This window comes from Amphibalanus amphitrite, unplaced genomic scaffold, assembly GCF_019059575.1.
Source record: "Amphibalanus amphitrite isolate SeventyFive unplaced genomic scaffold, NRLGWU_Aamphi_draft 000057F_arrow, whole genome shotgun sequence".
In the NCBI taxonomy this organism is placed as follows: domain Eukaryota; kingdom Metazoa; phylum Arthropoda; class Thecostraca; order Balanomorpha; family Balanidae; genus Amphibalanus; species Amphibalanus amphitrite.
In genome coordinates, this window is record NW_024881553.1 from 466112 (window position 1) to 491424 (window position 25313).

The 25313-nt window shown below is 59.4% G+C and overlaps 1 protein-coding gene across 6 annotated transcripts in view; it reads left to right on the forward strand.

Moving 5' to 3' along the window:
- Window positions 1-25313, forward strand: part of LOC122378292 (rap guanine nucleotide exchange factor 1-like) — a 55580-nt gene that overhangs the window by 29519 nt on the left and 748 nt on the right. For 4 of the 6 annotated variants that reach the window (XM_043359172.1, XM_043359174.1, XM_043359171.1 and 1 more), the window contains 15 exons: window positions 3868-3987; window positions 7618-7715; window positions 13369-13508; window positions 15131-15272; window positions 16418-16756; window positions 17228-17410; window positions 17648-18287; window positions 18545-18743; window positions 19098-19247; window positions 19601-19815; window positions 21674-21718; window positions 23069-23243; window positions 23630-23809; window positions 24222-24708; window positions 24972-25090. In XM_043359172.1, the coding sequence (XP_043215107.1) occupies window positions 3868-3987; window positions 7618-7715; window positions 13369-13508; window positions 15131-15272; window positions 16418-16756; window positions 17228-17410; window positions 17648-18287; window positions 18545-18743; window positions 19098-19247; window positions 19601-19815; window positions 21674-21718; window positions 23069-23243; window positions 23630-23809; window positions 24222-24708; window positions 24972-25090 (3232 nt within the window). The remainder of the gene's footprint in view (window positions 1-3867; window positions 3988-7617; window positions 7716-13368; window positions 13509-15130; window positions 15273-16417; window positions 16757-17227; window positions 17411-17647; window positions 18288-18544; window positions 18744-19097; window positions 19248-19600; window positions 19816-21673; window positions 21719-23068; window positions 23244-23629; window positions 23810-24221; window positions 24709-24971; window positions 25091-25313) is intronic. The other 2 variants (XM_043359175.1, XM_043359176.1) reach the window with 2 other exon arrangements.

Genomic DNA, 25313 nt, shown 5'->3' on the forward strand with positions numbered 1-25313 from the left:
TGTCACTGGGTCCACGCCCCGTGCCGTCGGACCGCTCCACCCGTGCCGGTCACGGACTCACGGGGCTGCCCCGCTCTGTGTCACTGGGTCCACGCCCCGTGCCGTCGGACCGCTCCACCCGTGCCGGTCACGGACTCACGGGGCTGCCCCGCTCTGTGTCACTGGGTCCACGTCCCGTGCCGGCGCCGGCGCGGACGGCGGCGGCTGGCGAGTGCCTGTCAGCGCCGGGTCGTCATAGCCAGCGCAGAGGGCACGGCCAGCCGCCGACCCCGCGCCCCGGTAGAAAGTTGTTTACAGTCGGCGGGGCGTGCTGCGTGCCGCGCCGCCAGAGCAAGCTGCGCTGAGATGTGTGTACGGTACCGTGGCAAACCGTGCTGGGTGGTTGAGGCTGGTGGGATCGATGCGGAACCATGATGGCCCGTTGGGGAGAGCTGACCCCTGGAAGGGAGATCCTTCTTCCTTGCTGACTACACTCCCAGCGCAGTGTGAGAGAGACGAGTGGTAACATCCATGCTCTCAGTGGCCAGTGCTCCCACCTGAACTGCCCTCACCCCTGGCCCTTCACAGGATGGTTTATGGTCTAGACGTTTGGAGATGGGCCGCGCGCTCAGCTGGGTGGCTGGAAAGCAGCTCGGAATGTCATTTGACTTGTAGAACGGTCTCGGGCGAAAATCGATCACGTTTGCGTGCCTGCGCTCTGTATAATGGGCATTACCCGTATGACTAAGCACGGGGAAGTGGAAGGGGACTGCCGGGGCGACGAATATGGACAGCGCGAACGGAACGAGCGAGTTCTTGATAACGAACGGCGACACGCACGGAAATGAGTCAGGACGGAGGCGGCGACGGCCGGCACGGCGCGCGGCGCGGCGCGAGCGCCATGCCTTGGCCTAGTTTCCACGGAACACCGTTGTGACGTCACGGAGGTCCTGGCTGGTCCTTGGAGGCGGCTCGGACCGGGCCGGACCACCTCTCGGCTGGTGGGGTGGGTGGCGGAGGTTACAACAGATGCGCGCCGCAACCGCTGCCTGATACGCGGCGGCCGCGGACAGCTCGCTCGCTCGCTCGTTGGATGCCGGCGGCTGGCGTCATTCTATTGACAGCGCGCTGCTGCGGGGGCGGGGGCGGCTGGTCGACCTCTGCCGCTCGGCTGCCACCGCACACAAACAGAGGCCTGCCGCCGCGCCGGTATGGTTTACCGTCAGTGTCACGCGCGCGGCGCCTGCGGACCGCCACACGTCCACAGAGGGCTGGGTGGGCCGGGCCGCACGCAGGCACCTCGTTCCTGGCTGCACTCTGCATACACTGCGGGGCAAATAAAACTGCACAGTGTACACAACACGGCGCGGAGCGGTGCACTGCATACCACAACACCTTGAGCGCACCGCCCACTGGATTCGAACTTTTGGAATTACCTTCTGATCTTTGCTTGGAATCAGAAACCTCTGCCTAGAATGAAGCGGGAGGAAATGATGTAAGCGAAATCAATTAATGTACCGGGACTGATCTTAAGTCCGGAAATTGTTCGATTTTCCCATCTTTCACTTACCGTTATGCTATTAAACGTGACATGTTATCCTCATAATGCTCTAATACGTTTACACTGAGTTGCACCCAGTGCGTTTATTAAAGGAGAAGACAGAATGGGGAAGCACCGTTCTTTTTTCCTTTGAGCGCTAGTGTTTCTTTTTGCCCATATACCCTATGGAGATCGTTAGCGTAGATGTGCACTCGCTTGACATCCCCTGGCCGCGATGTCTCGTCTCCCGAGTGTTCAGTGGCGCATGGCCGGCGCTGCCGCCTCCCACCGCGTCTGAAAGCGGCGCGTCATACTCGCCGGCGATTGAATTTTCCGCTCGGCTCGGCCCGTGCCAGGTCGGTTTTCCAGCCGGTAGTTGAACGCAAAGGCCGTTATGTCGCTGCCGGCGGCGTCACGGCGGTTGAGGGCGTCGGCAACGGGCGCCCCGCGGCCTTTGATTGGCGCCCCAGAGCTGCCGATGGCCGCCCTAGACCAGCGCAGCGGGCCGGCGGGGGCGTCTTGAGACCAGTGGTTCTCAGGAGTTAGTTTGACATGTAGTGGCAGTAAGCAAGTTACACACGAATTTAAATAGAGAGTGTCACGAATCTCTTGTTTGAATGCTTAAGAATGTTGAGAATGCATCTCCTATCCATGCTGGTGGAGTTTGTGGCATTCTCTTCGGTACCGTGCTGTTTATGGGATCCTCCCCGGTGCTGTGCTCATTGTGGGATGCTCCCCGTTGCTGGCGGTGACCTCCGTGTGACCGCTCTCCCATCTCGGTCCCTCCTGGCTCTGCGGGTGGGCCGCCCTGGCGCTGTGTGCCGGGCCCGCGCGGGACGCCCTCCCGGCCGGCCCTCCCACCAGGAGACGCGCTGCCCAGCCGCCGCCCAGCGCCGGCCCTCGAGCGGCTGATGGATCGCGCCTATAAGCCCGATCACGACTCTCGACACGCACGGCCAGTATTGAGCCGTCATGGCCATGGGTAGGTCGCGCACCTTATATGGACTGAAACCTGGCGCCGATTGCACACCGGGCTGATGTTTCATAACGTCCAGGAACTGGCGCAGTCTCTGCCGGCGCCCCAGGTGCCCGTTGTCGACTGGGACGGAGCTGCGGTGTGTGGGCTCATTGCAGCACGGCGCAGTGGCTCTCTGAGACCAGCGCCGGAGAGGAGCAGGCCTCCGGGCGGCCGAGTGTCGCAGCGGAGGAATGCGGCCGCGACGTCTGACCTTGGTGCAGGCTGGTGCGCCGCCGCGCCGCGCCGAGTTGCGCCATCGGTCTCTGGTGCGCCGCCGCCGCCGACGGCCGCCGCGCTGTGGCCAATTGGCGAGCTGCGGCGCCGATTGGCCGCAATGGCTGCAGTGACCGGGTAGTGCGCAGTGCTCCGAGCCTCAGCTGCGGACCGCGGCGAGCGGCCTGGTCGGAGGACCTACGCAGCATGTTTGATGTAAGGAGAGGTGCAGAGAGCTCACTGAGGCGCTCAGTGAGCTGTAACGATTCACGAAGATGACGACAGCACTCAGCCACTAACTCGTTTCCCGCCACCGGTTAAATCACGTCTCGCCTACCAATTAGCTCGCCGTCGGTTACTAATTAACTGACCGCACGTCATTAACCGGCTGCGTGCCGCCCGGTCGGTGACGCCATAGGGGCGGTAGCTGGAAATCGGGCGTCTAGCAGCGCCTCACCCACCGGACCTCACCCACCATGGGACCTCACCCACCGCTAACTCCCATCGCCGGGATGAGTCGACCAGCGGTGAACAAATGGTACGACCGTAAATCTCGGCGCCACCATCGTTTGGGGCGTTTCCTCGCATTTGAAATTACTCGACGGTCTCGCGGGCCAAACCACGTGACCCCGGCCTGTGCGGAGCGGCGCCGCTGGCGGCCAGTCACGTGACCCGATATGACTAACGAGCTGCGCTGAGGGCGGTGATGGCGAGACGATGGGCGTAGCCGCTCGGCGCGGTACGTGTCTGCGGCGCGACCCGACCCGAGCTGAGCCAGCGGTGAACCGTTAGAGGACAGGACACGGCCCGCGCCCGCCGCTCGACCTGGGCAGACATACCACCGGCCGACCGAGCCGCGAGATGGGCCTGTGTGATGTATCTCGGCGACCACCGGCCTCCTTTTGGGGAGGTGTGCTGTCAGTAGCGCGCCGGTGTGTCGCGAATCATGCCCGGGCGGCGGGTCAGATGGTAGACACGGCGCCGGCTATCGCTCTCCCCATCGGCCTCGAGTCTGTCGCCGGTGAGAGGGCGATGTTCGCGCGCTGACAGTGACACCCGTGTCTCCGTGTCCCCGTGTCGTCCGTGTCGCTGACACCCGTGTCTCTGGCTGTTGCAGAGGGTACCAAGGCCAAACCGAACAGCAGACTGGCGCGCCGGGCGCGCTCCTTCAAAGAGGACCTGTTGGAGAAGCTCAACAACATGAAGACGCCACATGTCATCCGGTCACATAGTCCAGGTGAGTGGGGGTCAAGGTCAGATTGATTGCGAAGGTTTAGTCTAGTTCTTCGATTGAGCTAGGCCGCGGGTCACTATCAGAGGGACTGGAATGAATGTCCGTTAGGTCGATCAAGGATTGTTCGGGGAAGGAGATGAGTCGGTGGCCGGTCTGTGTACTCAGGTCGTTGTTGCTGCCGGGCTGGAGAAGGACAGAGAGCGATGAGGTGTACTCATGAGAGCTGAGTCAGCGCGGAGACAGCGGCCGCTGTGTGGTGAGAGCCATCCGCGCCGCACTGTGCCTCTCGGGGCAGTGAGTTGGAGCCGCCGCGGTGGCCGGGGTCCGACGGAGCCGTGGTGACCGCGCCGTCCCAGTGCTCCAGGAGTGTCGACGTGGGCATCGCGCCGCCTGTCGCCACACCGCACTGCCAGCCGACTCTGTTTACATCTGCGGGCTCGATGACGTCAACAGAGCTCGTCTGCCCGCGCAGTGTGTGATGTCGGCACGGGAGCCGCCGCTACCCTCGCCACCGGTCATTGTTGCTGTGAGCGAGTTTACTCTGCTCTCCGCGGCCCCGTGATTCGGGGAATTATGGTTATTATAGCGGCCGCTGATTGTACCATTCCCAAAGCGTGCGGCCGTTCCTGGAAGCCGCCTGGCTGGATCCAATATCGGCCCGCCGTGCGTCACCGGCGACCGTGTTGGTGGTGTGACGTCACCAGCGGCTACTGGTCGCCGCTCTGAGGGCTCTCGGAGAGCGGTAATGACTGGACCGGCTGGCGACTGCTGACTGGCCGCGACGGGCGCTGGACGCTGACTCAGCGGCGCGACGGCCCGGCAGCCGGTGTGTGCGTGCAGGGGAGGGCGCCCTCAGTGCTCCTCACCACCGACCGGCCAGTGTGACGTCACCAACGGCTTTATTGGGTGCCGTCGATCAAATATTGACCACCGGTTTCGTCATCTCACTAGAAATGAGCCATATCAGTTCAGAGAACTTGTCCCTTTCTGACTCCCAGATCAAGTTTGCTTGCTTTTTTCGTATGTCTGTGCCGTAGGATTCGCGGATTTGTTGTGTTCAAGATTAGTTTGTCCTCAGTCGGAGCCTGACTGGCATCATCCACCCCGCGACTGTGCGCCGCCGCTCGCCGTTCCGCCGTGTTCTGCTGTCGTCGTCAGCTTCGTGTCGACTCAGCTCCGTGCCGTGTCGTGCCGTGGGACCGTGTCCCAGTTTCGGCACGGCCCGCCACCCACCTATAAATAGCCGGCGGCGGCGGGCGCGTGCCTCCCTCCTCCTCCGCCGGGATGCTGCCGACCGGCCGGGACAGGTGCACAGCCGGCGCCGGATGGCGTCGCTGACGTCAGCGGCGGCTATCGACTGCCGCCGGCGGGTGGCAGGCTATTCCGGGCGGCCTCGGCCACTATCGGAGATCCAGCCGGGTGGCACGCGGCACTCGCGCTCCACTGGGCAGCGCGATCCACAACACAAACCCGGCCGGCGCCTGCTGGGGAGACGATGGAACAGGCGGGGCTCCCAGCGGTGACGGACAGCCGAGTGTTGAAGTTTTGATGTTTGACGGGAGTTACGGGTACGGCGTGTGGCGGTGGCAGGCTCCCTATTTCCGTGTCTGCGTCGGAGGGGCTGTCTGACACCTTAGCTTTATGGAGCTAACTGCGCGGCAGAGGCGCCGGTCCTTCCCCATCGGCCGCCTCCCGGCTGGCTGAGAAGGGAGCGGCGTGTCCCCGGGACCCGGAGCTGCCGGCGGCGGCAGAGGCGCGCGGTGCGGCCGCTCCTCCTCTGTGAGAGTAGCTCCGCCCGGCGTGGGCCGCCCAGCCCCCACTCCGGAGGCCGGGGAGATGGTCCGCCGCCGCCGCCCGGTGACCGGTGACCTTTACCGGGCGGCGGCGGCGCGCTGGGACGGGGGTGGCGGCGCAGCGCTCAATAGCTGCACCGGCCGGCCAGCGTACAAAGGTCACCAGCCACCCGCACCGCCCGCCGCCGCCGCCGCCGCTGCCGCCAACGACAGAGCCGCAGGAGAGCCAAGCAGCTCCGTCGCCAGGGGGACCGGCTCGCGCAGCTTTAGAGCTGAGTGGATGATGTTAGGTGTTCAAACTTAGGTGTTAGCTGTGTGGGTTGATACGAGAAAATGACGGCCGATTATGCATGGCACAGCCCAGTTCCGTGTCGTGTGGTGTGCTCGTGATGCATACCTGATCCCAGGTGACCGGTCGTTGACTCGTGGCCCGGCGGCTGCCATATGCAGACGGCAGGTCGCCCCCGCGGTGCAGCCGTCGGACGTTCCAGGCCGATGCGCCATTTCAGGTCGACTCGGCGTCGTCCGGGCTCTGGAGACATCCAGTGGTGGGCGTGCCCGGTCGGCGGAGCTGCCTCCGGGCTGGGGCGGGGGCGGCTGCTGGTGCCGCCCGGCTGACCGTCTGACCCAGTCGGTTGGGGCCGCCGACCTCTCCGTGGATCCGGCCCGGCCGCCCGTCCGGGTGTGTCGGGCCTTTTATAGAGTCCGCCCGCTGCCGAACCTCCCCCGCGCTGCCGCTTCACTGCCGGCTGGTGACGACACCGGTAGTGTGACGTCACTCGCGCTGTTTGACGTCACAGACGACCACTTCCTTCCGGCGATGAAACGTTTCTGGAACAGGCGTGGGCTGTAGGCTCAGTCTGAGTGCTTTTCCATCAATTCCCTGTATCTTTCCGACTCGGGGTTAAACAGCGCATCAGCCGACCACACCTGTCTTGACCAGGTGTCCGGGTCACTGCTACACCCCCAGCACCTGTCCTTACGAGCCAACCTTCCATACATTCTCGGTCCGTGTGTCGTGCAGGTGTCCCTGCCAACGACCTGACCGCGTTGCCTTCCTGCCCTGCCGGCGGCTCGGCTTTGCGTGCGGTGCCGCTGTTTTGCTCGGGCCGCGACTCATCACTGCGTGTTTTCCACGGTGCGTGCTGACGTGCTTTGTTTTCGGCTACAATTATGATTGAATCAGTCGGCCGTGAGCTCAGCCGAGCAGCGAGACAGGCCGGCAGATGTTGGGCGTAGCTTTGGTTTCACCGGAGAACGCCCTATCCCATCTGTTCCACATTAGTCAATCAAGCCACCGGCTGACAGACCTGCTTGTTGTTGCGTGTGATTATTGCGTAAGCTTTTAACCACGTTCTTCTTTAGCCGAGGTATTTCACCAATGTTGTGCAGTGCGCTGACGCCATTACCCCCGCCGCTCTCCCGGCGGGACTGGCGTGGGGTGTGAAGGGGCGGACTGGAACCAGGAGCAGCTGGAGCGAAGTGTCGTCTCGGTCCGATCAGTGTGGGCGTCTTGTTATCGGCTCAATGGTCCGCCCACGGGTGATCCCGCCGCGCGTCTGTCTGTCTGTGTGTGGGAGTGAATGGGTGTTGGCGGCTGACGTGCCCACAGCTGTGGGCGCGGATGGGGTATACCGGTATCGTACGTGCGTGTCTATCTGTGATGTGGTGGCTGTTTGTGTGCGCTGACGGGTGGCGGCGTTTGTCGTGTTGTGCTCTCGGGGGCGGACCGGCCAGCTCACGTCACGTTACGAGGTCGTCACGTCCGTCACGTGACTGCGTGTATGTTCACGAGGTTTGTATGTTAACCGCTGACGAGTGCTCCCTCCCTGCGTTTCAGCCAAGCGGAGCGGCAAGTCACCCAAACACCGGCGCAGAGACCTGTCCCCCGACCACAGGGCCTCTCCCAGCCGCGACTTTGCCGCCATCCGCCGGGAGGTCAGTCCACTGGGGTGGTCTCAGTTACCGGCTTGATATAGTAAACTTTCCATTACATCAACCGTCCTTATACGATGTCACTTGCATCCCCCAACAGCCTACTAAATGGCTCAATTTCAAACTTTGTTATTGCATTGCATTGCATGTTACACGTTGTGAAAAACTTGCGAATCGTAAAACTTTTAATGAGGAAGCGAATTGCGTTAAAAAGTGATATGATGTTTTGATGATTGGTTGGATCATTACGAAATACCGCACCTTTCATTATCATTAGAGCGCAGTGGCGACCTGCTGAAACCGAATACACCTGCGTGAAGGGAGAACCATCTGTCAGCCCCTGTATCTTTCCTTCTCTTCCTCTGAACGTCGGTGGACAATGCGACGTGGCAAAGTGAAGTCAGTCTCAGTCTCACTCGTTCCCACTCCCAGCGATACCTCTGACCTAGACCCGGACATTGGCGCGATGTTACTAAGGTCACGGAAGTGTGACATCAATCGCTTTAAGGGTGAAGCTTCGGTTGCCTTATTAGGACTATTAATTGCCGCCGTTGTTGAGCCAGTGTGCTGTGTTACATAATGTGGAGTTGTAATAAATGGATGTGTCTCATTACGTAAAAGGTGGTAATTCCAGAAGTGCTGCGTCAATTTGTATTTGTCACATGTATCCTTTTATGTTCAGCGTATTCAAGGTAGTTGTCGCTAACATCATATCCTGGTTTCCTTGTGTATGTATGCATTTTAGCCAAAATTACCACTTCATCAATGAGAGAATCATCTCATTAGGCCAAATCCAGAACAACACACATCTTACTTGTGTAAGGAAAAGAGCCAGTAGTGTTTGAACATGCGCTCAACTATGCACTCAGGCAGAGGTGGGTGCCATTTCCGGGCGATCGAACGTTCGCGTCAAGGTCAGATCCATACGGCAGACCGCCGCGCCGCAGTCAAAGGCTGTGTTCCGGGGGCACGCTCCCCGACCTTCGGCCCGGCGTGAGTCGGAGATGAGCTGAAGCGTGGTTGCGGAGGCTGCGGACCTTAATCGGGCGTCGATCGTTCTGAGTGCGGAGGATGGCCTGAAGGAGGCCCGGTCGGCGCCTGGCTGGCGGTGAGGGAGAGAAAAGAATCCCAACAGTCATCTCCGCCCTCACGAAGTCAGTGACTCCTGCATCTTGCCGCCCTCACGAAGTCAGTGACTCCTGCATCTTGCCGCCCTCACGAGTTAGCGACTCCTGCAACTCGTCGCCCGCACGAAGTCGGTGACTCCTGCAAGTCGACACCCTCACGAGTCCTCAGCTGCCCACTCGGGGCGGCGCGGACGGACCTGCTTTGTCAGCCTGATGACTCGGCTCGCATTGTTACGGCTGGTCAGACGACTGACGTGCTCGCATCGGCGACGGTCGATGTTCATCAGAGGAAGCCCTTTGCAGTCGTCTGACTAAACACAACCCAACTCTGGCCGATTGCTGCCGTTTCACGGCCTTCGCCATCCGACCGACCGTTTCGGCCCGTCTGATGGTTCCACGGCCGAGAGTGGAACTGAAAGACCGCCCGTCGGGTCGATCCGTCTTATTTCCCGGGACGGCGGAAGGTCCCGGCGCTGCCCGACGTGTCCTTCAGAGCTGTTGTGTGTCTCCACTGGGCGCACCATCCCCTCGGCTTCTCAAGCACAACGGAAGAAAGGCGGCGCGGGCGATGGACGGCGGCAAAAGGCTCCGTGGGCGTGGCCAGATACTGGCGTCTGTGACCGATATCAATCAGTGGCATGTCTCCGGCCGTGCAGCTCTACAAAAAGCCCGCATACGTGCGGTTTAATGGTCTGTTTTCCACGGTTTGGCTCCAAAGTTTCCCGGGTGTGTGGCTAGGTTTCGTGTCGGTCGTCCAGTAGGTTTCCTTTGCTGCAGTTTAGAGCGGTGGCTTACCAAAGCTGCTGTTCTCCATCTACCCAGCGTCCCCATCAGCGTCTTACACTGCCCTGAGCTAGCCGTGCCACTCGCCCAAGTTCCAGGACACTGCTGCAACTAATGAGTACAACCTATCGATAACGAACGCTGCGTGAAATACGACTCCCATAAGTACCATAGTGGATCGCACAAGGTATGGAAGGCGGATATGAGTATGTCTTATGGTAACGTTATTGCCGGTGTTGTAACCGTCCAGGTAAAAAGTAAGTAACCTGCTTCGTTAAACCTCCACTAGACTGACCTTCATGGCCTTCTTTATTAGCTTCACTGTGATCTATCGGTGGCTCTGCGCTGTTTCTGAATTCCGAGTAATCCAATGACGTGCGGTCAACACTGGCAGCAGTGCAGTGGTCAGGCCGGCTGAGCCTCCGCCGTCGTGACAGATGGTCGGCGTGAGAGAGGACGCTGCGTGGCCGTCTGCGCTCGGTGCAGCCTGCAGCGCGCGCCGCTGATCTCACACGCTGCACGGACCGACTGCGTGGCTCTGCGACGACAGCCTCGTGGGAGGCGGCGGCCGTCACCGCGCCGCATGGAGACGGGATGTCTGGGGCCACCAGACTCCGGCGCACACCGGCACAGTGCCGCCGCTCACCGGCCGGTGCTCTCTTCCGTACGCTGATCGGTAGCCGCGGCTGATGGGAGTAGACGGCTGCATCGCTGCACTCGATTGCGCATATGGGGAATGAGGGTGCGCACGAGCGACTGGATGGGCATCTGTTCTGGTACTTGCTGGTTTTGGAGCAGCGAAGCGGCTAGATGCGCAGATGGCCATGGCTGAATGGTTTGCAATTCGCGATGTGTGTTGATCAAGATTTCTGATCCGCAGTTCGTGAGTGATTTGCCGTGATCCATGTCTTGACCTTATCCGTGACCCTTTTGTCGTGAGTCGTGATAACTATGTCAAGTCATGAGACATTTCCTGCGCTCTCCTGAACCGTGACTTGTTGCTCCGTGAGTCGTGACTGCTGTCAGCCCACGGCCCGTGCCCGTGAGGTGGGGTAGGTACCGGGCCTGTTCTCTGTCCGTGACCGCCGCTGCTGCAGAGGCCGCGGCCGTCTGTCGCCCGCCTCCACGTGGGTCGCGGACCGGCAGTTCCCACAGCCCGGCGAATTGCTCCATCTCGCCCGCTGCTATCGGCTGATTGCCCCCACTGTCGGCCGATTGACCTTCGACTCTTCCTGCTTCGGCGGGCGCCGCTCGGCCCGACCGGCAGCCGCTGAGCCGGCCTCAGCAGAGGTGTCTCTCGGTGCCCGTAATAGCTGCCCCGCTCTCCCCTGCCGCGATCAGACGGCGGCGGCCGGCCGGGAGACCCACTAATGACACGGTCCCAGCCGCCGACCGAGGGCCGAGGGCCGCGGTGGGCCGGCCCTGGCGCTCTGTGGGCCGGTCTCGGCGGACCGGCAGGCCGCGGAGGCTGTGCCAAGTGACGGCGGGCCGGCCCTGGCGCCCTGTGGGTCGGTCTCAGTAGACCGTCAGGCCCCAGAGACCGCGTTGGGTGACGCGCCGCCGCCGCCCCGTAACCGTGCCATTCAGACCCGACACGCCACTTCCGCGTTGTCGCTCCGCCGTCGCCGCAGCAGCCATTGTTCGCGGCTGCGGCGGCGGCGGAGTCGAGAGCGACTCGGCTGACTCGACATGGCCTCTGACTCGGTCTGATTCACCGATGACAGAGACTCCGACGAGTCAGTTCGCGGGGTAGGGGGACCATTGTGGTAGATAATGGGCGTCATCCACTACGACGGGTCTTGACTCTCGTGTCTACGATTTGGACGTGTCTTTTCAGGATTTTAGAACTCATATTGTAGATCCCCGCCCCCACGTTAAATTCCATCTTTCTCGCACGCTCTACATATGGTGCGGGCCTGGTTTGGCCGCATGACATCAGCGGCAGTTTTTACAGCGCCCCTCGCCGTCCTTCGTTTGTCTTTCCGAGAGGCTGTCGTTTACCCGTCTCATTCTTCCCAGTTCTGCCCGTCATGGCTCTGTGTTTGTCTTGGCTCCGCCCCCGCTACGCCGCCGCATGTGACTGTGTTTGGAGACTTATCCTCGTCCATGTGCTGGCCTCATGAGGTCCGCGTCCTTGGGCGCGAATGTCGCGGTCGCCGGGATGACGGGACCGCTGCTCAACTCGTGGTTCCGTCTGCTGTGACCCAGGGACCGGTGTGGGCCGCCGCGGGCCGCTACACACGCCCGACGCACTGGCACATGGCGCTCACGACAGGCGGCGGTCGGCACAACGGTCTGCGACGGCAAAAACGCTGGCCCGCCGCGCCGCCGGTATGACGGCCCGTGTGTGCGCCGGCACGGCACGCCGGTCTGTGGGCAGAGCGGCAGCCGGCGCTGGGTGCGAGCTGTGCCACGGCAGAGCGGCGCACAGGAGCGCGGCGCTGAGCTGCTGGTTACTGGACGGGCTGACTGGAGATCGGAGACGGGATGAGAGACCTCGGCTGTCGACGCAGATGCACGGCGCCGCCGACAGCTGCGGCGCTGACGCTCATGCATCCAGACTATACAAACAATCCCAGGCAGCCGAGCGCCGCCGGTGCCAGGCGGTGCGATCATTATTGATGATAGTTCGGCGGCATGAGCTGAACGATTCCATATGATGAACTGCGCACCGGCTGGCGCTGTCTCGATATCTCGACATCCACCGGCGCGGTGTCCGGCCGCTCGCCGCTCGCCGCTCGTCTGAGCTCGGTCGTGTATGTGACGAGTTCGTGTGGGCACAGTCTGTCTGTCCGGGTGCAATTCGTGTGTCTAGATGGGCGCCACTCGTCTGCCTGTGTCCCATCTGTCTGTCTGGGCGTTCGAGGCTGTTTGTCAGAGAGTCGGCTCGTCTGCCGAGGCGCCGTTCGTTTGTCGTTTGTCACGACTGACCTTGGGCTGCGTCTCCGCGCGGCAGTCGCCGGCGGGCGGCTCGCTCGGCTGGCGTGCCCCAGGTCGTTCCGCGCCGACCCTTTTCCTGTTCCTGATTCACGGACCCGGCGACCCCTCTGGGTCGCCGGGCCGGAGCTGGCAGTGCCGGAGCGCGCAGTGCCAGACAGCTGGCAGGAGGCCACGTTCCGCTGGGACACACTCGCGACGGGGAAGTGCCGGCCGTTGCGCCGCTACCTGCCATCAAACAAACAGTCGGGCGCGCCCGGTCAGCGCCGTGGCGGCCTTGTCGCGCCGCTCTCTCTCTCTCTCCTCTCCCCGCTCTCTTCCCTCTCTCCTTGCTCTGGCTCACCGTGAGAACGGCCGCGCTCTGCACGGTGCAGGCTGTGCACTGTTTTTCCTGGCGCGGCGGCCGTCAGGGCTGTGTGACCCAGTGAGGGCGGGCGGCAGCGCGGCCGGCTGCCTCACTGGCCGTGTGACCGGGTGTTATGGGCCGTGTAAAAGCCGCCTGCTGGCGCGTGACCGTACAATGAGTGACCCTGGTTAAAGAGTGAAACTGAACTCGTGGACCCGAACCCTCGGGACATAGCGATTATTCGTGTATTTATTTATTGGTGCGATTCTTCCCTGATTCTTCCTTTCGCTTTGGCCACATGAACATGATACGCGTTTCTGGGCTCGTTTTGAACACATTGGCTTTGACTGTACGTGTTTCTGTCTTACGACCACAATGGGTGTGCCCATAAAGCTATAACGTGCCCTCGGTCACTACACCAGCCCCAGGTTTCTAACCGCGTATTTCTCCGTCCCTTCACCAGGTGGAGCTGTCGCTGAAGTACTACCAGGACGTGGTGCACAAGGGGATCCTGGAGATGCTTCCCGGCAGCACCACGGCAGTGCTGGAGACGGTGGTCCACCTGCACATGGTGCTGATGAACCGACTCGGTGGCGAGACCAGGTACGACGCGCGCGGCGAGCTGGTGTGGGCTGGTCTGGTCTAGTCTAGTTCGGTCTAGAGTCTAGCTTAGTCTAGTCTAGGCTAGTTTAGGTAAATCTAGTCTATGCTGGTTAACCGGGGTTCTGTGGGCTGGGCTGGCCTACAAAGCCTGACCCGATAATGTCTGGCATTTGACAACTATACCTGACTGACCTGACCTAGCCCTGTCTGTTTAACCTGACTTTACACCTGACCTGTCTGGTCCTATTGAACGGTCTAGCTATCTTAGATCGGGTGGATTTGAGAATCTTTTGTGCACCCGGGGCAATAGACCTATTTCCTTTGTTGTTCTACATCCGCCGAACTACCATAGATGGTGGAACTATCATCGATGTTTCCGTGGTCCCTGCTCCCTAGCGGGTCGATCCAGGCATTCGGATGGTCAGAGGGGCTGTCAGAATGTCCGATCTTGAATAAACGCTTGCCCGCGGCCGCACCAGTGACCTGGAAGCTGCGCCACGAGTCTTATCTTCATGAGTTTACTGTCAGTTTGGCATACCGAGTACATCGGCCGCCCCATTGTTTCGCTGTGGGCTGCGCTCTCTGGGTGTCGTCTGGTCGGTGGGTTGCGGGGGCGGCGACAGCGTCGTACGGTGCCGCGCCGCTCCGACCTGCCGCCGTGGGCTGCGCTCTCTCTGGGTGGCGGGGGCGGCCGGACAGCGCCGTGCGGTGCCGCGCCGCCCGGCACGCCGGTCGATCGGCGGACGGACGCGAGCCGCCGCCGCCGCCGTGGGACCGAGAGCAGGCCGCTCCGCCGCTGCCGCCGCTGCAACCACCGATGACACAAAGTCGTGATGACGGAGCCGCGATGACGGTCACCGTGACGCCGTGCGGCACGTGCGTCACGGGCGGTGCGTCACGCCGGCCGCTGTGGCGCCGCGGATCGGACGCGGCGCGCTGGACTGATCACAGCGCCGCTCACTCCGGCTGGCGGGCAATTACGGCCACTCGCCTGATTGCGCCGACCGATCGGCCGGCCGAGGCTGCCGTCCAGCCCCCGCCGCCGCAGCGCTCCGGCGACAAATTAATGACCCCGCCAATCGCCGCGCCATTTGCGGACGGACCCGCCCATCCAGTGCACCGGTTTCTCTCCCGCCGTTTTTCGCTCGCGCCGTGTTCCGTTCCCGGGGCTAGCGTCCCTCTTCGTTCCACTCGCCGCCCCGTTCCGCTCTCTTGGTCGCCCATTTTTAATTACTGACATTCTCCTGACAGATGCCACGTTTTCACATTTGCGGACATTTGGTATTCAGTTAATGGTCCTGTGTTTTGCTTCCGCCATTGTTCTTCAATCCTTGTCACACTCCTTTTATGGAAGGGAGTGACTTTCATAGCCTTATCTGTCAATATCGTGCCAATCATCAGAACCATAAGTTACTTGTGCCGATATCTATGTGCTTGACCATGACATCACTTCCTGCGACCTTTGTGAGTGTTATGCGTGTGATTCACCAATAACCGGTGACCGATGACCTCGTTACACACCGTGCACCAGCTGGGTATGATACCTGTATGATACCTCGGTGTGATACCCTGTAACCGTTGCTAAGTATATCCGACTGACGCCTCCGTCTCCTCTCTGGCAGTCCGGTGGCCACGTCGTCGACGCAGCAGCTGAACCAGTCGCTGGCCGACCTGGTCAGCTGGTCCAACAACGTCCTGCTGTTCGGCCTGACGCCCGGTCAGACGGCCACCGAGGTGGTCAACGGCGTCAGGAATGCTGTGGCGGTGAGCAGAGGGAGGCGGGCGGGGCCGCGGATCGTATCAACACCCACCGCGGGCCATGTTTGGACGGCTGTCATGATGGAGAATGAGTCCGCGCTGATTAAATCGGCCCGGTCCAGTTGGTTAGTAATGTTTGGATGTTAAATGGTGGTTTTTAATTCGGTTTAAGGGACAGAGCCGTTAGGAGTTGACCACTCATTCGTTACGTTGGATGGATTTGGTAGTGATAAGGCGGGTGCCTATTTGAGATTAGAAAAAGTGAAGTGTGACATGACTGATGGCTCGGCAGCAGAGGCCACACACGTCAGCTATTTGAGCTATCGCTGCACTAATCGTTTGGCCGTGCGTGTCGGGCTGAGACCGTTATCCGGTGCACGCTGCACTTTGTGATGCAAGTCAGTCCATTACCGAGCTATCAGCTGTTAATCCCAGTGGCCGCTGTGTGGACTGCTAGGTTAGGGTGCTGTACCACCGGTAACACTGAGACTATATCCGCCGAGCTGGGCCGGGCTGGGCGCGGCGTCAGCACAGGAAAGTGAACCGTCTGTGCCAGCCGGGGACGGCCCGGGGGCGTGGCGGGCCGCCGCGCCCACCCCGCTGTGAGCCCCGGATGCAGGTATCTCGGAGATATAGCGCCCAGATTGACAGACTTTCCTGCACCGGAAAAGGCCGTTGGCCTTTGTCGCTTATCAGGTTATCAATGGCGCAGCAGTCCAGCCGCACATGTCTGAGATTTCTGCGGTCACAGGATAGGTAGATGTAGACCACAATGCGTAACTCTGGTAAACATGCGACCGTCACAAGGAAATGAATGGCCTGAAAACCCCACCAGTCATTCTGGGTAATGACGCGTTTTACTAATCTTCTTGTCAACAAGGTGTGAACGTCAATGGGTCAGCCACAATCCAACGAGCATGGCGTGTCCCAACATGTGCCTGTAATTGTGACGCTTTCGGACTTCCATGACACTAGGATCTAACCTCTTCCCTCTACATCTTTGTGTTATTTTCCCTTCCTCTTTCTGACCCTCACTGACTCATTTCCTTCACTCAATTAGCTGAAGTCGTTGACGTTGACCTGGCCTAATCGGAACTGAGATCCTCACCTGATTTGACCTGACCTGACCTAACGTTATACGCTGTCCCCAGACGCTGGTGCAGGTGGCCGATGACGGCGTCGGTGACTTGGCGCGCCACAGTCGCACCGTGGACCGGGCCGAGCGGCGCTCGCGGGCCGCCGTGCACCGCAACTCGCTGCCGGACCTGAGCGGCGACAAGCCGGCCATCGTGCACTGCGGGCCGCACTACTCGCTTAGTAATGACAGCGTGCTGGAGACGGGCGAGCCGCCGCCCAAGCCGCCGTTGCCCGGCCGGCCGGCCTCGCTCTCCGACGCGCCGGTGGACGCCGCGCCGCCGCTGCCGCCCAAACGGCGCTCCAAGAAACAGAGCTCACCGGCGCCCGTCACATCCACACCGGCCCGAGCTCAGGTGGGGAGAGAGGAGGGAGAGGGAGACAGAGACAGAGACAGAGACAGAGACAGTCTGATCCGATAGCTCATCGAGTCAATTTCAATCAGGGATCGTTATTCGTTAATTCGATTCCTACTCTGAGTCAGTCACGTCAGTTTGATTCTGTCGTGTGACGTGGTTGGCAGACGGACGTAATGCGGAGATTATGAGGAAATCACTGATCGTTACTCACTTGACTTCGTTTGATCATGGCTGTCGGAGCTGTGTGTCAGTTGACCGTTCTGACCGCTCTGACCCCTGTGTGTGTCAGTTGATTGCTCTGACCTCTCCCTTTGACCCTTTGTGCGTCAGCTGTTCGTCCTGACCTCTCCCCTGATCTCTGTGTTTCGGCTGACCGACCTGACCTCTCCCCCTGACATCTATGTGTCAGGTGACCGACCTGACCTATGTGTGTCAGCTGACCTTTCTGATCTCCCTCTGACCTCGCAGCTGTCAAAGCGGGGCAGCTGGGACGAGTCGGGTGGTCGCGCGCCGACGCTCGGGCACGGCTCGGCCGCCCAGCGGCGCAACAACTCGGTCGGCGGCGGCGCGGGCAAGCCCTGGAGTGCCAGCAAGTCGCCCGACACGCTGTCGCCGGCTTCCAGTATGGACTCGGTCCTGAACCACTCCCAGGTGGGTCGGCGGGGCGCAGGGTAGGCCGGGGCAGTTGGCGATTGGACGGGCGGACTCGGCCAGAAGTTTGATTGAGTTGTTTGCTGGAGTTATTAGACGCTGTTTGAGATGGGACGGAAGTGTTGTGTTGAATGTTGATTCATAGTGTGTATGTCTGGTGCTGTTCTTGGATTCTGTAGTTATGCTAGATGCTGGGCGATGGGATCGACTGACCTCACGCGCTGCTGTGTTTTTCAGGAGGAGTTTGTGACGTGGAACAAGCACGGCAGCTACAGCAGCATCGGTAACTCGTCGGGCAGTTCGACGCGCGACTCGCGGCTGGAGATGGACTCGACCACGTCCGACTCGTCCTTCTCCAACCTGGGCCTGGACCAGTACGGCAACTGGGTGCCGGCTGCCGCCGCCGGCCGCCGGCCCGACATCACAGCCATCACCCGGCAGCTGCGGGAGCTGAGCGCCGCCGCAGAGCCGGCCGGCGGCCGACCCGAGAGCGGCTTCGTCTCGCTGCAGAGTCTGCAGAGCTCGGGCAGCGGGGTGGGCCGCGCACCGGCCGCCGCCAGCCCGCAGGCCAGTCCCCGGCCGCCGGCCGCGCCCGCCGCCGGCCGGGCCGGCTCCGCGGCCGCCTCAGCCGCCGGCGCCGACGTCTGCGACTCGGCCGGCGGCGGCGAGCACACGGTGACGCTGAGCGTGCCGCCGGCGCTGCCGCCCAAGCGTCGCTCGCAGCGCGGCCCGCCGCTGGGCCACTACGACAACATCCCGGCCGGCGGCGTGAGCGCCAGCTGCAGCCTGGACGGCGTGGTGCTGCGGCACCGGCCGCGACACTGGCACGACGCGGACGACTCCCGGCCGCCGCCGCTGCCCATGAAGAAAAAACATGGTACGCCGCGCAGAGTCTAACTAAGTCAGTTCCATTTGAGACTGCCCGTGCTTTTTGTCTGTGAGACTGGGTTAGGTGTCACAATGGAGCACTAGGCCAGTTTTTTCTATAAAGTAATGTGAAGTTTATCTGTGGCCTAGCATTTACTGAAAGGCGCTGTTTTTCCTACGGCTACCACTTCTGCCGATTATTTCTCATTATCAAACCGCATCCGCTCTTCACTCCCCTCTGACCGATCCGCCCACCTCTCTCCCCAGTACAATCGTACATGGAGATGATCGGCGACTATTGCCAGCCGTCGCAGGCAGAGTTTCTGCGGCAGTCGGCGCTGGTGCACCGCAGTTATGCGGCGCGCTGGTCGCGCAACGAATTCGCCGCGGCGCGCAGCTGTACCGTGGCCGAGCACCTGCGCTCCAGTAGCGACGACAGCGGCGAGGGAGAGCCCTTCGAGCACACGTGAGTGGGAATATGGGGAGGGGGAGGAAAGCGAGTTTCCGTGGGTGGTAAGCAGAGGGAGGCGCTACGGGGTAGGCCTGGTTTGAAGAGGGATAGTGTTAGATTTGTCTAGTGCTGCGGAGTAAATGTTGAGTACGACTAGGATGGGGATGAGCGTAGACTGTGAAGTGACTTTGTTGCGTAGAAGGAACGGCCGTTGGGGTGTATTTAGTAACGGAGAAATGTGTTCGCTTACTGCTCGTACTTCAGCCTTCGGTGCTCTCTAGCCAGTTTTTAGGTGGTCCCTGCCATTTTAGTATCTCCATCGGTCCATGACCGTGCGCTGACCATAGTCTCGTCTCTCCCCATTTCCAGTCCTCTTGTGGAGGAGTTGTCGCCGCCGGCGCTGCCCCCGAAGCGGCGCTCCGGCAGCGTGTCTCGTCAGTTCAGCCCGCCGCCGACGCCCCCGCCGCCGCCGCAGCCGCTGACACCCACCTCGGGAGCTGCGCACGGCGCCCTGCCCTCGTAAGAACGCTGAGACGTCCGCCGCGCGCCGGGCCGGGCTGGCGGGTCAGCGGGGATAGGACAGGATCAAGTGGCTTGACTATTGACCACTTTTGGTGAAGTTGGACGATGAAAGATTACGGCAATTTATTTCTGTCAAGAGTTTTGCCTATACACAATGGATTTTCCGTTGTAGTAACATTTTAAGAAATATCTTATTAAAATGTGACACGTAACCAGTTTAGTGCTCCTGCGTCATAGCACTGCTTAATGAGAAATTGAATGACTCGTCTTCATAACTATGAATCAAATCTCCCAGCACTAGGATAACTGATTCGTCTCACACACCACTAACTGCCACTCCTGTTCCGCAGACGGCCGTCGCAGCCTCCCCCTCCCCCACCTCCCCCTCCCCCGCCGCCCCCCGCCCCGGCGGCGGCGGCCGAGCCGGCCACGGCCGACTCTGCTCTGGACTCTCTGGACGTGCAGTCGCTGCTGATCACCAAGCAGCCGCACGAGGAGGGGCCAGAGCTGCGCGGCGGGCCGGTGGACGCCCTCGTGGCACACGCCACCAAAGCCAACAGGAATGGTGAGTTGGCGAACGGCTGACGGGTGGGGGCGGGAGGAGTGGCTTCAGCTGCCGCTGCTGATGCTTCCGCTGCTAACTGCTGGTTATGAAGCGAATGATGACGTTGCTGCTATTGACGCTTGAACACGCAGTTTTCCACTGGCCGTAGCCAGTCACGCCGAAGCTGCCTTGATCCGCCTAACTTGCTGCTGCTACTCGGCTGAGAGAATGACAGACTGAATTAACACACCAATACTGACACTGGCACCGGCACTGCACTCACCAACGCATGGGGTGGCCGGCACTTCAACTAACCAGTTCCTTTCATTCCACTAACACCTCAGTATTAGTTCTGGGCGATAGTCCACCCATCATTCCGCGAACTGTATCATATCCATCAGCCAATTCACTGGCGTCAGTGCGCAGAAGTCGCCTCCCGCCGCTGTGCGGTGCACGGTCGGCGCGGCAGTCGATCAGCCCGGGCGCTGATAAAATAAACGCCGCCGGTGATTATGGGTCGGATCGAGGAGGGGCGTTGACGGCTGTTTAGTCGCCGTCGACGCCGGGAGTGTGAGGCTGCTCCGCCGACCGGCGCTCTCTTAGTTCTGACAGACAGACCGATAGGGAGGCATCGGGACTCAGACACGGTTCACAGAAATTAGAACTCTGCTCGCATTCGGCAGCCATAGCAAAATATTCGCATACCAGTATATGTATTTTTAGTTTGAACCTGCACCACTGGAAGTAGCCATTCGGAAGTGTTAGCAGAACCGCTTAGCGCGACTGCTGCGCATTGCTATATTCATGCTGCGGCAATCCGAGTGGAGTAGAGTACATGCTGCGAGTAGCTTGCTGGAACGGCTGTGTGATGGGCCTCACGGAGTACCGGTCCGGCCGAGCAGAGCGCGCCGTTGTGGCCTGGCGCGCAAACACAGTAGTGTCGGGGGCTTGCCTTGGGGGAGGGGCCGTGGGGGAGGCTCACATTTGACCCTTGTAATGAAGTACTTAGAGTCGTCTTGAGAGGGCTGATGTAGATAATTACCACTAGATGTACGGAATGCCTTTGTTTGATGTCAACACATCGTTACGTATACTAGTCGCGTTTGTTTGACGTATATTACTTTGCTTTCCTTATTTACTTTTTCTGTGTCCTAACTATACTTAATAACTTTTTAAATGGTTGCAATCATTCAACTAAAAACTAACACTAAAATTAATATAATGCTCGTAATTGTTCAATACTTCGTTTTTTAAAGTAGATTTATAATATAAACTTGTATCGCATCATGTAATATTGAATCAGTATGAGGGCAATTATACAATATCAGCTACGCTAAGAAGCCCGAACTTTCCTCGCTGTATAGGATTCATTTGATGCACATTGAATAGACAATAAGGTATATTGTATAGGCATGGTATAACTATAGCAAGCCAGCTCCTCGGTACCCCATCGAGCTCTTGTCTTCTTTCGAAATAGTTTCATTTGCATATGCCAACTTCATAAAAGATAAACCGCAAAATTGGTTCCATATTATTCAGTGCCTGTTCTCACAACACTGAATCCGCCTACCCACGCAAGTGGGTAAAATTGTTATGGTTCCATTGGAGCTCCATGAACGCTAACGTTTCTGCGTCCATCTGCCAAATGCTCTCGCTGGTAAAGTCCGCCTGTGCTGGCTGATATAAGCCCTTGTCTCTCGGTGGTTCAGTGTTGTGAGAATGGCCTGTGCCGCGGTGCCGGCACGCAGCCGGGCGGCCACACACGTCTGCTGTGTGTCCATCTGTCTGTTTGTCTGTATATGTGTGGCGACACGCGGCCGCGGCCGCTGGCCGGCCTGCCTTTTCTCACCGTCATACCGTTCTGCCCACCGCCGTATAGCTTATTACTGTCCGTCTTTCGCGGCGTCAGAGGAGCACACCAGCGGTGAGTAGCTCACGCCCGCCCTCTCTCCCTCTCTCCGACTCTTACCGTGTCACCCTTCGGTCTGTCTGTCTCTCCACCGCCGCGCGCGATGGCGGCCTTTCCTTCCCCTCCTCCCCGGGAGCTCTGCTTACCCAACTTCACACCATCTGTCGGTCTGTCTGTCTGTCTTTGAGCGTGGCCTGACCGCTTCTCCATCTATCCAGATCTTACTTTCATACTGTCCCTCTCTCACATCTGTCTATCTGGCGGGCTAATGCGGGCAGCGGGGCGCCCGTTTGGCACAGAGGGCTGCACATTGCACCTCGCACAGGCTGCACAGTGTGCACAGTGCACAGTCTGCGGGTGATATAACCCCGTGTGTATATTTCTCTAACCGAGTGGAAAGCCGAAGATACGGGCGGCTTTGTATTTTACGCGCACCCGGCCCACTAATCATGAGCTTCGAAAATCTCCGATTTGCTCCGTCAGCGGCTTTCAATCTGAGATGAGATCCCGTTATTTTGAGTTCAATGACTGGAGTGTTAGTGTGTTTGATCCCTCCATTTTTGAAATGTGTAGTAATGTTTTAATCCTAACGACACTGTGACCAGTGTGAACGAACGGAGGGACAGACTAGACGGTTGCGTGACTGGTCAATCGCTTTATCCTCATGTCCGGCCCTGTTAACCATCTCCGATATCAGATGAATCTCGAACGACTTTGAAATCTCCTGTCCTCGACCCGTCTTTTGAGTTCATTTTCCGAATGATGACATGATACCTACGATGACTTGTCGTGTCAGCTATCAGATAATAAGTTCTTTTTGCCATTTTTTGTTAATCATTTTGTTCTGTCAATGGTCAGATTGCTGTCAGCAAGCGTCGTCCTTTTTGCTGTATTTGCGTCAGTTGTTAAAAGTGCCTTCAGACAAGATCAATAATTGGATAACGTACCTACCTAAATATCAATTCAATAACGTACGGTAATGTGTGACCGTCATAGTGGTCTCGTTCGGTGACATCCGCGACCAAACTTAGTTAGGCCGGCGTCGTCTGCGCCTCTGTCGACGTCGACGCCTATCGACGATTCGTGGTAGCCGCCGCATCGGCGTAGACTTCTGAAATACCCGGCAGTTGCGGAACCGCAGCTCATGAAGCATTGCGTCAGCTCTGCGCGACGCAGTTCTCAGAGCGCTCCGCCAATCTCGAGTCTGGGCAAACAGGTCATGTTGGATCTGTTTTATTGGATTCCGCGGCCGGGTGAAGTCCGCGCTGGTGCGGTGGTTACCCGCTGTGAGTCCCCGTAGCCGGATGTAGTCCGGTGTTCTGCAGCCCCCGACTGACGGTCCCTCTCCGTCCACCGCCGCCGCAGACTTTGTCTACCAGGAGGCGTTCCTGACCACCTACCGCACGTTCCTGTCGTCGGAGGCGCTGGTGGAGCGCCTGCTGTACCGGTACGGCGCGTTCCAGCGCTCGCAGGACCCGGCCCGGCAGCGCGCCGCCAAGAACGCCTTCTCGCTGCTGGTTCGAGTCGTCGACGACCTGGCGTGAGTAGCGAGCGGGAGTGGAGTGGGAGGGAAGAAGCAGAGGAGGGTGGATAGATGTGCTGGGAATGGGCACAAGCGAGGTGTTTCGTGAAATTCGATTAAGTGCTCAGGATTCTTGCAGCTGTACCTGTGCATATTAAGAAGAGACGAATGATCAATCTGATTTGCATTACTGCTATTCTGGCAGCATTACCTGGTATTCCTCTCCGCTCCGACCTATTCTATGGTCTGGGGTTATATAATTTATCCGAAGGCTAACAGGATATCTGTTTCTGTTGTGTTTTCCTATCGTTTGTCTGACCAGACCCGGTGTTAGCGTTCGTCTGATGTGACCCGGTGCTGCTGTTTGTCTGGCCTGTTGTCTGACTTGACCCCTTGTCCGGCAGGTTGTCTGACCTGACTCAGAGCCTGCTCAGCACGCTGATGGAGTTCGAGGTGGCCCTGCTGAAGAGCGGCGACCTGATGTTGGCCAAGGCGCTGCGCAGCAAGATCCTGGAGAAGCACGAGACCAAGCGGCGTCACGACAACCCGCCCAAGGAGCTGCCGGCACTGGACGATCCGGCCGCGTGAGTGCCGCGGGGTGCAGGGTACACACACCCTAACAAGGGGTGATATGGTGATACGAGGCAGGCGATTAGGGTGTGTGTTTGCAGGGGATACCAAGGAGGCTGGAGAGGAGGAGGAGAGGTAGGTAAGGAGAGGAGAGGAGAGGTATACCAAGGAGGAGAGCGCCGGACGGATGGGCAGAAGAGGACCTCAAAATGGTTATAAATGGTTATGTGATTGTTGGGAAGTAACCCTGTCGTAGTGGAGATTATTCGGAAATAGGCGAGTTGGTGGAAGCTCGATGTAAAACCAACCATATTGTGGTTCGGTTTATAGACATCTTACCTCGCCGTAGGTCTAGCATGATACGATTAAACCCTACATACGTGATCCTTGCTGTCAGACTGACTCCCCCCTTCCTTTCGTCCGCAGGCCGGCGCGTCAGCCGACGCTGCTCGACTTCAAGTCGGAGCACCTGGCGGAGCAGATGACCCTGCTGGACTCGAAGCTGTTCGTCAGCATCGAGATCCCCGAGGTGCTCATCTGGGCGCAGGAGCAAAACGAAGAGAAGTCGCCCAACCTGACCACCTTCACCGAGCACTTCAACAAGATGAGTTACTGGGCGCGCAGTCTGATCCTCGACCCGCGCGAGGCGGCCAAAGATCGCGAGAAGCTCGTCCTCAAGTTCATCAAGATCATGAAACACCTGCGCAAGATGAACAACTTCAACTCGTACCTGGCCATTCTGTCGGCGCTGGACAGCGCGCCCGTGCGCCGACTCGAGTGGCAGAAGCAGATTGTCGAGGCGCTGAACGAGTACTGCGCTCTGATTGACTCGAGCAGTAGTTTCCGGGCGTACCGACAGGCTCTGGCCGAGGCCACGCCGCCCTGCATCCCCTACATCGGGCTTATCCTGCAGGTCAGTGGTGTCCCGAGCACAGAGGGACGGGGATTGGGCGTATGTTAGCTGTCCCGAAACAGAGGTGTGGGGGCTGGAACGGGGCTTGTGGGAGTAAGTTTGTTTGAACTGTACTTCGCAATGGAGTCGTTGCATTGATATCAGAGCTGATGGTTTTAGTCACTGCGGTGACATTTTAGACGTTTGTGGTCGCCCGCGTTCTATTTTTCTATCCCTTTGTTGCTGTGCGTCTGATGTGCTGTATTGTGTTTCTTTGTCCGCAGGATCTGACGTTTGTTCATATTGGTAACCCGGACCTTCTGCCGGACGGCTGCATCAACTTCGCCAAACGGTGGCAGCAGTTCAATATCCTTGACAACATGAAGCGCTTCAAGAAGGCCGGGTCAGTATTCGACACCGGCGCGCCATGGATGCATTTTGAGCTAAAGTAAACACTGATTATTGCAAGATTTATCGTCATCGTAGTGGATTAAAATATGACATAATTTTCATGCTTCGCGTGTTTACCGGACGTTGGTAGCAATCTCGCTATCACAGCATATTCTCGGCTGATCGTAACGAACATACATAGGTAACCGCACCGGCTGATTTCTGACAACCGTCAT